General features: G+C 46.1%; 1 protein-coding gene across 1 annotated transcript in view; it reads right to left on the reverse strand.

The window, feature by feature from the left end:
• The window catches only part of plod2 (procollagen-lysine, 2-oxoglutarate 5-dioxygenase 2), a gene marked incomplete at its 5' end in the record, with an annotated part of 27,926 nt that extends 16,467 nt beyond the window's left edge, over positions 1 to 11,459 (reverse strand). Inside the window, 7 exons of the mRNA XM_084454332.1 lie at positions 1,303 to 1,400; positions 1,708 to 1,771; positions 1,994 to 2,106; positions 5,779 to 5,942; positions 10,453 to 10,589; positions 10,785 to 10,876; positions 11,411 to 11,459. Of these exons, the coding sequence (XP_084310458.1) occupies positions 1,303 to 1,400; positions 1,708 to 1,771; positions 1,994 to 2,106; positions 5,779 to 5,942; positions 10,453 to 10,589; positions 10,785 to 10,876; positions 11,411 to 11,459 (717 nt within the window). The remainder of the gene's footprint in view (positions 1 to 1,302; positions 1,401 to 1,707; positions 1,772 to 1,993; positions 2,107 to 5,778; positions 5,943 to 10,452; positions 10,590 to 10,784; positions 10,877 to 11,410) is intronic.
• Positions 11,460 to 13,379: the final 1,920 nt, after the last annotated feature.

The following is a 13,379-nucleotide window of genomic DNA, read 5'->3' on the forward strand; positions in this document are numbered from 1 at the left end:
TACATTTAGTCTTTGTGCGAATGCGGCCCTATAAGCTGATGAAACAGCAGACCCCAAGAACCGAAGCAGAGGCGGGGCTTTTGCCTGCAGCAGGCTTCACATCCACATGCTTCTAACGAGTCCAGCCTGCCAGGTATGTCGTCCGGGGGGGAACGCTGGAGACGTGCTCGCTCCACCAGGCTCATGGGCCACCACTGGCCATTATTTGCTTTAATGCAACAGATGTTGAAGTGGTCTGTGGGGATACAGTATGACTCAACAGGCTGCTGTGGTTGGTTTGGTGTGTGTGTGTGTCCCCACAAGTATAGTTACAGTAAATAAGAAAATTAGACTTCTGTGGGGACATCGGAAGCTCCCCACAGGTTTAGAGCTAATTTTAGGGTCAAAGGTTAGGGTTTAGGGCTTGGGCTACAATCATGGTTATGGTTGGGGTTAAGGTTAGGGTTAAGGTTGGGGATTATGATTAGAGTGAGGGGTAAATGGTTATGGCTAGATTTTAGGGCTAGGGTTAAGTTTAGGCGGCCAACATGCGTGTGTGTGTGAGAGAGAGAGAGAGAGAAAAAAAGAGAGAGAGAGACAGAGAGAGAGAGAGAGAGAGAGCGAGAGAGAGAGAGATCAGAGTTGGGCCCAGGAGACAGTGGAGGAGGGTCAGACAGCCAGACGACACTCCCACTCGCTGCAGAATTATGACTCTATCTCACAGACATCCTCCTGTGGACTCGCTGACCCACTCTGCTCTGACCCATTACGGGGGGGGTGGGTGGATGGTTGACGGGGGGGTGGGTGGGGTGGATGGTTGACGGGGGAGTGGGTGGATGGTTGACGGGAGGGTGGGTGGGGTGGATGGTTGCGAGGCTGCGATGTGGGGGAGTGGAAGCGGAGCCAGTACAGCCTGGCGTTGGCCAGTCCTGCCTCATCCACTAATGAATGACTGCCACAGCTGAATTCTGTCCTCTCAGAGAAGCCCAGCATGGATTTTGTTAAATGTCTCCCAAGTACTGCCAAACTCTTTCCCCAGAAAATATTCATGCAACCAACACACCGAATAAGTCATGTGGCTTTGCACTTTATAAAAATGTAGTTTTTTCTTCTTCTGGTGGGACGCAAAGCCCTCCAGGCAAAAATCTGAAGCTCAAGCATCGTCAGTTGAAACCAAAATGAAGCTAACTTTTCTGGGCAGGGTACAGCAGATTTAGGTGGTTTTAACATGCTGGGGGGGGACAATACTATTTAGGTGGCTGTAACATGATAGGGGGGGGGGGGGGGACAATGCTATAAGGTTTGTTGGAGTTTCCTACTCACTTTGGTGTTTCCGTTGCCATGGACGACGACCGGCAACGTGTCATACACGGTGTTCCTGACACGCACTCTCTCTGTTCCAAACTTGAGGAGCACCTCATCTGCCAACGAGGACAAGCCACACGGTTCAGTCCAGGACAACAGGCAGCGCTGCGCGCGGTCAAAACATCACTAGCCTACATCCAGCAACCAGAGAAGCCCTAACTTTCACCCTTTGCAATAGAGTCTAGGCTAAAAAGCTAAATCAAGCATATGTCATTCACACTTTCTTGATTTCCAGCAAATGTTTTCCCAAGAGATTTAATTAACAATATTCAAGCATTATTATGAGCTTTATTTGACGTTTGTTAGGAAGGGTGTTGAAATTGAAAACCTTCTCCTATTAAGAGATTTATGTGGTGTACTCACCAACTGCTCCGTTTAGGTTCTGGAAAATCTGACACTTGTGGTCCAAAGTCATATTCAGGCTATCCTGAAATGCCGGGGGGCGGACAGGAAGATGAAGTTGTAACTCAGACTTAGCCTTCCATGATATTTTCAGTTGTTTGTTTGTTTTCGAGGGTGTGATGTGTTTTCAAGCGTTTTATGAGCACTTGTGGTTGCATTACGAGTTTAGCTAGACTGTCACTTATACATGCTATCCACTGGGCACATTTTACAGTGAACTTGTACTTTCATTTTCATCCATACTCACCCTCTGTATTGGGTCCACGTATATTTTGGTGTAGAAAAGCTGGTCGTCGTCATTGTCGTGAAGGTCCCACTGCTTGACGACTTTGTTCACATACGGGGCGTATCCCATGATGCCTGAGAATCAAACCAGGCGCTGTTAACACATTTGAAGCTATAAAAGAAAGTATAGGGTGTAGCGTGAGTGATTTCGGGAGGCTATATTGCTATAAACTTGGCCGACCCACAATTACGCCTGCGGGGAAAAACATTCAACTATGTCGGGTGAAGGTCTCACCCATGCAACGGTCCAAGGACCTGCCACGAAATGCAAGATCTCAGACAAACAAGCCCAGAGTGAGAGCTCTCCCCTGGCCACAGACCACAGATAGACAGAAAAGAGTAGCAGAGCGAGCCAGCGGAGAGCTGAGACTTCTACAAGCATTTTTGTCAGCTCCCAAACGCATGTACGCGCCCTTCAAACCCCGGGTTCGAATCCCTGTCCCATCATTTCCTCTGCTCCTATTGTCCCTATCCCTCCTCTCGCTGCAAAGACCACTCTCCTTTTTTGATAAGAATTTGTGAGAGCTAAGGGCTAGCTACCGTAGGCCACACGCTGCAGTAGTAGTCCACTAGCTTTACATGTAGCCATGGCAAATGGCCGTTCCCCTTTTTCTTGTCTGGAGCTCCTGGTTTTTTCCTCGTCTTGCTCAGGCGTAATGACCGCAGCTGCAAATTGCTGGGTTTGGCTATGTCGTCGGTCTGTGCACTTTTTGGGTCCCATCATTTAGAAAGCCTCAGACACCGTAAACACAAGTGGGAGGACTAATATGACATCCACCAAGTGGAAGGACAGAAAGAAAAGGCTGAAAATAGGATAGAAAATACATTTCAAAATGGCCAAATACGTTATATGAATATTTATCAGGCCAATGGTATAAAACAATAGTGTGTGGTCAGGTATTATGGTCAGTCAGACAGGGAGTAAATGAAATACTGGCTGGACGTTCTATAATGGCTGGCAAACGTGTTGAATAGATAATTGTCTATTGAAGAGGTAGTTTCCATGGTGATAGAAGCTATCGGTTCCCTGTGTGGCTCCTATCATACGTTTATTATAGGGTTAGATAACCCAACATAGCACTTAAATCACCATTCCCAGTAGACTGTGTGTGGCCTCTGTGTGTGTGTGTGTGTGTGTGTGTGTGTGTGTGTGTGTGTGTGTGTGTGTGTGTGTGTGTGTGTGTGTGTGTGTGTGTGTGTGTGTGTGTGTGTGTGTGTGTGTGTGTGTGTGTGTGTGCGCGTGCGGGGGCGGCTCTGGCTCAGGAGGTAGAGAGGGTCGTCCAATGATCGTAGGGTCGGCAGTTCGAATCCCGCCTCCTCCTGTCCACATGTCAAAGTGTCCTTGGGCAAGACACTGAACTCTGAAGAAGAACTCAAATTGCTCCCAATGAGCAGGCTAGCGCCTTGCATGGCAGCTGCCGCCATTGGTGTGTGAATGTGTGTGTGACTGGGTGAATGAGAGCCCATTGTAAAGCGCATTGGATAAAAGCACTATATAAGTGCAGTCCATTTGCAGTCCATTACACGTGTGCATGCACATATGCAACCACTGGCTCCTCTGGAGTTCTCAAATAAAGCAAAACGAGAATCTGCTTTTCACTACACAAAACCAAATCTGGACGCATAACATTATATGACCTAGCCATCCTCTATCTCTAATCTATCCAACATGATTGAACTAAAAAAGCAACTAAACTTGTCAATCTCTGAACTCTTTAGAAAGTAAATGGGCCTGTGCTCTGAGAAGACTATACTTTTACTACATAGTGCATAGCATAGTGTACTTGGTAATGAATACAAACTCATAAATAGGCCTGGTGGTGGGCTCTGGTACTGCACATGTGTGACGAACGGATGAACAAATGACCTAACGTACACAAGTCAATCTAAAGTCCCTTCCACCCAGGAGGAGAACAATTAAATGAATAGTTGGGCAGTGATGCAAGCTCAGGTTATGTTTTTTTAATTGCTTGAGCTAAATCAGACTTGTGTGATAAACATACCAGAAAATGTATTTAATTATGGTGAACGACATGATTAAGCATTTTAATTAATTAATCAATGCCTGAGCCAAACAAGCATCTGGCCTACTTTTTATTTAATGTCCAAGCTATAAACTAAAACCTCCATACATGTGTCCATTATTATTGGCAAAAACCCAAATGTAACAAGCAGACTGGTCCATATGGTTTCACATTTTTCTCTAAATGGCCTAGTCCTCTTCTCTATGCCCTGGTGGAGACCTCTGAGCCCGCAGTGAGGACGCTGAGGTCAACTGTCCCCTGCGTGACACGCCCGACCTCTTCCAGACCTTGTCCAAATAACCAGTCTCCACTGTCATTTGGGCGGGGCAGGGACACAAACAAAAACCTGCAATTTTATGCAAACTATAGAACACTGAGGACCAAGACAAATACACGTGTCATATAAATGAGGACGAGCTGGACTAGGCCGAGACACGCTTTAGCTTCCCTCATGGGAGGCTGGTCAGTGCACCACAGGGAAGGCAATAATTCTATCGTTGGGAATAGCTAGCGAGATAATGACTGCGATGTTTACACGCCAAACACCAATTAAACAATGTGACTGACCACTATGTTGGTCTATGGGGGCATGGGGGGAGGAAGGGGGAGGAGGGGGGGGGGGTTGGCTGAGGTATCTGCAAGATATGCAGTTTGGCTTACAAGTGAATGTAGCATTTATCAAATCCTGTAATACAGAGGATGAATGGACCATTATTACTGTACCAACTGTCCTGCAGAAAATATCAAGGTCACTGACAGTTTAGAGAGAAAACACATTCTTTATCCTTTAAGAGCTAAAGAATCGAACTCTCATTTGCTCTATAAACACAGCCTCTGCATGCTGTCCTTCTATGATCCAGCATTATTTACACAGCAGAATTTAGAGGCTGTGGAATATGAGGTTTCTTGGGTCATGTAGAGTTCTTCACTGAATCCCAGACTTGAACCTGTAATTTCTCTTTGGGGAACAGTGAAAAAGATGAAAAAGACCTTAATTTATTATTTCCTGTCCTTAAACTAGTGTGGCTCCTCATATTCATGGGGTCAAATGGCAACACTTTGAACCTTTCACCCTAAGTCAAGAATGACAGAATTTTTTATTTACTTTGCAAATATCCCTAAATCATTTGAATTGTTAAAGTCGCAAAGAAATGAAAAAGGCATTCTGTCCCATTTTGGTTCACATAATTGGTCATAGTGTTCATTCAACGATGTATGCCCAAAAAATTTCAAAATTCTACTTTTGTTGTAATCTTATATCAGAGTATATAATTTCTTACTTCCTGGAAAACGGTAGGTCACGTGCAATGACGACAACAGGTACCTTATATTTTAGGCCAATAATCTCACGACATCCTCCTGTCAATCAACGCTATCCTTCTATCGAATCTGTCTAAAGTTCTTAAAACCCGTCCACTTGTCAATGTTCCAATCAAATTCCTCTAAACATTATGTCCCACCCTCATACTGTAGCTTGTTTGCGTCGGAAATACGTCAAACTACAGAAGTTAGATAATCTCAAACGTCTCTGTGCGACTTTAAGCATTTGAACACTTGCTGTTGGGGTTGTCATAAAATGAATGATTATCATATCTACTACTATATATATGATGTCTAACAGTATTAGTTGGCCTTATAACAGTGGCTTCAGAAGAATCCAAGCCAACCAAATGAACATCATCTCCCAAGATGCCCCAGTTGCTTTGCCGAGGCAGGGACCCACCTCCTGAGTTGAGAAAGCGTTTCCCGCTGCGGACCGAGGGGTACTTGTCCGACAGGCGCTTGTCCGGCCAGACCAGTGCCTCGGCAGAGAACAGCACTTTGTGATTGGCCTGCTGGAACTTCCTGAGAATTTCTTCTGGTCCTCCGGCGAAGATCAGATCATAGCTGAACATGAAGTACAGAGAGAGAGAGAGAGAGAGAGAGAGAGAGAGAGGGGAGAGAGAGAGAGAGAGAGAGAGAGAGAAAGAGGGAGAGAGAGAGAGAGAGAGAGAGAGAGGGAGAGAGAGAGAGAGAGAGACAGAGAGAGAGAGAGAGGGAGAGAGAGAGAGAGAGGGGTGGGGGTGAGAGATGGGGGGAGTGGGACAGAAGCAGGGTGTGAGAGAGAAAGAGAGAGAGGGAGAGAGTAGGAGTGTGAAAGAAACAGAGAGGGGTGGGGATGAGAGAGAGAGAGAGAGAGAGAGAGAGAGAGAGAGAGAGAGAGAGAGAGAAAATGACAGATCGTTTTCACTTCTGTACAGGTAAATCCTCATAAGTAGCCTTGCCTCCTGGAGCTCCTGAAGTTAATCTTTCTACCAGCCACACCTACAGACGAGATCTTTACTGGCTCTGAGGTAGGCCTGGCGCCACCATGAATTATCATCCTGCTACTGTATACCTATTTCTGCATTTTTGTCATCCGGCGGGTGGCAATATTAGTGGTGTTTTGACTAGATGTGGACAATTCCCTTCCATGGAATATTTGTGGAAGATTTCCAGAGCGCCACCTAAAATTGTCTTTCCTCTGCGTGTATTCCATCACAGACCATAATAGTCCACTTCCTCCTCATCCTTTGACATTGGACAAACTGTCCAATGTTCCTCTCAGCGTTTGCTGGTGTGACACAAGGAACTCAATGATACCCTGTGATACTGCAGGATGAGCACCGTTTTCCACTGTATTTCAAATGTTCCTTGCTGGATGCATGTCTTGCTAAACCTTTGGCGCTTTCCATCTCAGATTTCCAGTTAGAGAAGCCGGTTTGGGTGAAGGCTGTGTAAACATTAGCACTAGATCCATTCTGGCCTTGCTTGCCTCTGGGGAAGCGTCTTCTGCGGCTGGGGGAGCTAGCAGATTAAGTTTGGTCTCGGCGGTATTATTGGTGCCACAGGGGCTACTTAGCCTGGCTTTGCCATCCTGGTCACATGGCCTCCTCTACGGGCGGCACGTAGCTCAGGAGGTAGAGCGGCCGACTGGGGATCGAAGGTTGCCGGTTCGATCCCAGCCTCCGGAGTGTGCTGAAGTGTCCCTGAGCAAGACACTGAAACCCAAAATCGCTCGGCACGGTGACGCAGTACCTAGTACTGTCACCTCACAGCAAGAAGGTCTACAGTCCTTTTTGGTGCGTGCATGTTCTCCCCGTGTTTGCAAGGGTTTCCGCCCTATAAGAACCCAATATGAAAAACATGCAGAAGAACAGATCTGGGGGCTTGGTTGGCCCCCAGCAATGGCGGACTGGCCATCGGGACGCTCGGGACGAATCCCGATGGGCCGGTCCTCATGTGGGCCGGCCTGGTTGCTGTGAGTGAGATATTCAGAGGGGATATTCCCGGCACTAAGTGGCCTGGCCTGCTGTAAATGGCCCCTGGCCCCCAGGCACGTCCCCTGCACGCTGCCCACTGTCTGCTCCCGGCTGCCCTTAGGGGAAGGACGACGGGACGGGTGAAGAGCAGAGAAAAATGTCATCGGTGGACACTTCGGTGTATGCCTCATCATCACCATGTGCGGTGTAAAATCCGCCAAAATGACAAATTAAAGTTGTCTGTTTGTTTTGAACTCACATTCTGTTTCTCTCTGCCGACCTGTCTGGCCAGGCTTCCATTCACACTGCCTTCCACCCTGCCAGATATTTGCAGGGCCAATCACAACCGTTTATCTAATATGGGGCGGGTTTGATACTACGACTGTACCCATTTAATAGGATGATACAATGACTAACCCACCTTTCATTGCTCTGATTGGTTATAGGCGTATCCAATTGTGTCCAGAGGCATTTAGGTCTGCGACCGTTGATAACGACCCTTGGAAATGGAAATAAACTCAGTAGTTCCAGACCATTCGCATTAATTGGGTCTGGGTCATTTTGCGAATTGGGTCTGGTGAAGTCTGGCTAGGATATACTGGCCTCGGCTGGCAACATTTCACTGTAACTGTACACGTACATTACACGTGACATACTGTACAAAGAAATCTTTAGTTTTTTCCGTACAAAACCACATTCTGGCACATCCATCCTCATTCCTGAACTGCTTTTTTAGGCTAAGCAAACAAGCAACACAGCGAAATAGCAAAAGTTGTACTAAGCTATTTAGCAAGCAAACGAGCTTGGGTGTTAACGGCTGTAACTTTTATCACATCCCGTACAGCACGCCGTGAGGTTCAAATCTATTAAATACATCTCTCGACAATGCACAACAAAAAGAGCTGTCCATGGTTCTGAAATAACAGCACTACGTTTCAGAAGCATATTTGAATGCTGTTTGGGCAGTGGGAAAATAGACTGGATCAGATAGCAAGCTTCACATATTTTATGGGGGGAAACTTCAATGGAAGTTTTTCATTGCTTTCGTCTCTGTGTATCTCAGCCAATATTTTTGTTGATTTGGCTATCATAGGGTACATAAAACCTTAACTGGGAGGGCGGAACATAGAACTGAGGACCTCTTACCCCCTGGGGGGTGCTGGGTCCGCTCCAAGGTAGATATAAATCTGAACTTGGACATTGGAAATTATTGTTCCTGCCTTACGGCCAACTTCTTCCAGGGAAAAAAAAAGCTTAATTGAGTGAGGTTTTGGAAAGATTTCAACCTCATACACTTGCGCATACGAAACACACAGACAAATGCAAATTATATTCAAACAACCTGAAACCTTTCCAAGCCGGTAAATCATGTGAAAATACCCTGTCTATGCTCCACCTTTGCAATAGTGAGCTGTCTCGTAGCTTACAGGCGTTTAAGGCATTTAGTACTGCCACTATTAATATCCTCACCATCTGCTGAGGCTACTTCTGGAAAAGTAATCAAAACTCTAAGGTAAGAAGGCGTCTCTACTGTATACGCATCTGGGTGGCACATGTACACACACACACACACACACACACACACACACACACACACACACACACACACACACACACACTCCTTGGTCTCTGCTGCCTCATGAATCATCCATCATGGCTGCGGTACATGGATCCTCCACCTCCCAGACAGATTGGACTAATAGCGGAAATCTCACTTTCTTGTAGGAATTGTCAAACTGAAGAAGAAATGAATTATCCAGTGAATGCAACAACTTCTAAGACAGTCTTAGTTATAGCCTATTCCAATAGATAATGCATTTGTATGACTCTATATTCATATACAGTATGTTTTCCTCCTAGTATTTTTTTCTAAAATTATTATGGTCAGGATATAACACTTTTGCTCCACCATCATACAGTACATATGATTGTAGGCAACTCTACTCACTAAAGAGGGCAGAAGACTGTAATGCACTGTACTGTATTAGTTCATGTGTTGACTACACATGGCTTCATGCATTTCTCAAGAGCAATGTACCATACGACTAAAGTTGTTATTATGGCCACTCAATGAACTCGCTGAACCTTTAAATAGGCCTACGGTACTCATAATTCAGCTACCTGCGTCTGAAATGAGTGGTCTCGTCACTTCACAGAGTTCCATAATAAGGACTTTCCATGAAAGATAAGGGAAGGTAGCTCTGCGCTATGTAAATAGCAACACCTCTCATTCAGGGGCATGAAGCTTACAGGGGCTCTAAAAACACTTATTAGGTGCTGTAATTATGAAAATTACCTGTATTTTGATTTCACAGATGTACGCAGCCTCACGAGAATATTGCCGCACACACCTATTAAATATATGCCTCCTGTAATTTTGCCGCCCTAAAATGCAAGACCGTTTATTACGTTTCATTAACTAGATTGCCCAAAGTGCTTCACATTTGGACGCAGAGAAAATTAGAAGACGGCCGTGACTATCTAGGCACATCTGTGAAAATATCCATTATAGTGGTTTAGCATACTTTCTGCACCATATAATGTACCAGCTCCTATAATATCTCATGTGATGCCATTGCAAACAACATGTATTTATGCATACTCTTTCTGATTATCATCATTCTTTGAAAGCTTACGAAGGACTTCTCCGCCCGTTCATGAGCTCACAGACACACTGCTCTTCAGCACGGACATACTGTACAAGGTCAAGCACACAGTGTTCCAAGCAACTGAGTCTGGAGTGCTTTTGATTTGATTTTGATTGGAGTGGGGTTTACATAGTGGATTTATGGTTCCAATGTGGAAAAAAGAACCTCTCTGTGCAAATGTAAAAAGGAAATAAGTCGCTCTGGAATATTGGTTTTCTAGGAAGACTGGGCACTGACTGGATCATCCAATACTTGATACCATAAATGCATAGCAACTGAGGATTAGAAATTAGGTTAAATATACAGTATTAAGACTCATAGACCGTAACACCCTCATAATTAACTTTTTGTCTCAATAGTCAAGTCTTGCTACCCATTTCAATCTAAGTGCTCCTGTAACTTTAATATAAATCCATAACTATACATGTCTCCCTGTCTCTGGGTGGTGGAGTACCTGGTCCTTCATACCTGTCAACAGAGAGCACCACCAGATCCTCCTGGTCAGCCAAGCTCTCCATGGCCTCCTTCAGTAGCCTCACTTTCTGCCCCCCGCTGATGGAACGACCCGCGTCCCCGCCCCTCCACTCCTCCCCCATCCCCAGCACCTGTGAAATGATGGACAAGGGTCACAACCAATCATAAATCACAAATCACTGGAATACCACTATTGCAATTAGCACTGTGCACTGATCCATAAGTACAGTATAAGGTATGTTATCTTCTAAAGTAAATCAATAACATGACTGAACTTGATTGAAGGATTGTAGACACCAAGGAATGGGATAATTTACTTGAATTACCTTGACATTGTAGTTGAAGAAGTTGGCTGATTGCATGAAACGAAGGAAGCCGTCTGTCTCTTGTGTGGCAACAGTTAGGACCAGTAGTTTGTCTGATGGTTGGGAAAAAAACATAAAAAAAATCAACAAGAGAATCAAGAGAGATTATCAAATCATCACAGGGTTTATGTATTTCAGTAGCCAACATGTGGATAGTTCACATTATTGCAAGCAAGGTTTGCACCCTGGTCATAGAGAAATACGGACCCATTTTATTGCTGGCATACATTTAAATAATCGCTCCACCAAAATATGTGTTATTTTATGCTTATAAAGTAATGGGTATCCCATAGCAATCCCAACCAAACCTCAGACCAATGTCAACACATGGATGAATGCTACGTTTAGGGGCTCAAAGAGCCGTCTTAATGTAAGGAACATCTATATATAAATGATACATTTGCATATAAAAGCATATTTCTGGTCGGAGGACTCTAAATATAAACAGTTGCCGTTTCATCTTAAGGGAAAAGCTACTCAAGTTCTCAAACCTCCACTACACTTCCGCTGGCGACAAGGACTGAGGAAGGGGGGTAAAGGCCGAGACCAAAGAGAGATCAACGCCACGGCCTCATAAGAAAACAAACTGGAGAGCCGGCGAAGGCGAGGCCCTGGCCGGGGCCGCTCGTCAATCATCTTTGGGGTTTTGCAGAAACAACCCCTGAGAAATCTTAGCAAAACAGGACCAGGGTGCTGGAGGCGTTCATTCATCATCGCAAAAACCAACGGCCATATGAATGTGGTTCTAGGAGGCTACTTCTAGAGAGGAGGAGGGAAGTAAGCCAAATAAATTGATTCCACTTGAGCAAATGTGCAAAACCTTCAAAGGCAAAGAACGTTTAATTTAAATGCAAACAAGAATCTTTAGATGGCGTTCCAGAATGTAGCAACATTTTTCTTCCTCAGACAGTATGCACTGAAACACACCACAGACCTCCTTGAGGCTCTGATTAGGAAGGCAGCAAACTAACAACTCAGCCTGAAAAAGGAAGTCCTCTTTCCAGATCTGTCATGTCTTTCCTTTAGGAGAAATAACATTCCTGTCCCAATTCCTACAGTAACAAGTCCCTGCAAAGTGGTGTCACTGGAGACTCTCATGTTAGAATATCTTGAATGAGAGAGGAAGACGAACAGAGTAAAATCAATGCATCTGTGATCTGGTGGCAGAATTTATTTTTCATTTCAGTGAGAATCTTCCCACATGAATCCTCAGTCAAATGCCGACAAGCATGCACACAGATCCTTTCTTCAAACTTGTAAAGGTCAGGCTTTTATATATAATAATAATAATAATAATAATAATAATAGATCGGTTTGATATAGCGCTTTTCTAGGTACTCAAAGACGCTTTACATAAGAACACACACAAAATATATATGTGTAAATGTTTCCATGGTCTCACACTCACACACACACTCACACACACACACACACACACACACACACACACACACACACACACACACACACACACACACACACACACACACACACACACACACATCCCCTTTAATCGCGATACAAGTCTCATTTCCCATAATTCCTCTCCACATCCTGTCTGTCTGCCTTAGTGTAGCCATTCTCTCACCCCTTCGTCTAGCCAAGGGGCCCTGTCATTGTTCAGATGGCTATTCCAACTCTGCTCCGACGCTCACGCTCACACAGGGCTATAATCGCGTGTAAATAGATCCCAGACTACCCATAACCCCCTGTGCGTGGTGGAGGACAGCCAGCAGACAAGCTTGGACCGACCTAGCATCCAAGCGGTGGACTGAGAGAGGGATGAACGTTTGGGCCGAGTCTCACAGCTCAGGTGTGTGCTTCTGTAGTGACTGCTCCTGTTCACGCCTTCGCTGGGGCAAAGAGGAGGAGGGGAGGGAGAGAGGAGGGAGGGAGGAGGGAGGGAGGAGGGAGGGAGGGAGAGGAGGCAGAGAGGAGGGAGGGAGAGGAGAGAGGAGGGGAGGGAGAAAGGAGGGAGGGAGAGAGGAGGGAGGGAGAGGAGGCAGAGAGGAGGGAGGGAGAGGAGAGAGAGAGGAGGGAGAGAGGAGGGAGGGAGAGGAGAGAGGAGGGAGGGAGAGGAGGGGGAGAGGAGGGAGAGAGGAGGGAGGGAGAGGAGAGAGGAGGGAGGGAGAGGAGGGGGAGAGGAGGGAGAGAGGAGGGAGGGAGAGGAGAGAGGAGGGGAGGGAGAGGAGGGAGGGAGAGGAGGGAGGGAGAGAGTGAGGAGGGAGAGGAGGGAGGGAGAGAGAGAGGAGGAAGAGAGAGGAGGGAGGGAGAGATAGAGGAGGGAGGGAGAGAGAGATGAGGGAGGGAGAGAGAGAGAGGAGGGAGGGAGAGGAGGGAGAGAGGAGGAAGAGGAGGGAGAGAGGAGGGAGGGAGAGAGGAGAGAGAGGAGGGAGAGAGAGAGGAAGGAGGGAGAGAGGAGGGAGGGAGAGAGAGGAGGTAGGGAGAGAGAGAGAGAGAGGAGGGAGGGGAGGGAGTGGGGTCTCCGTCATCTGGGAAACTCATCTAGGCGCTACATAACAGCTGCTTCCATGGTACAACGGAAGAGTTACAGTT

Source organism: Borostomias antarcticus (assembly GCF_949987555.1).
Source record: "Borostomias antarcticus genome assembly, chromosome: 2".
Taxonomy (NCBI): Eukaryota; Metazoa; Chordata; class Actinopteri; order Stomiiformes; family Stomiidae; genus Borostomias; species Borostomias antarcticus.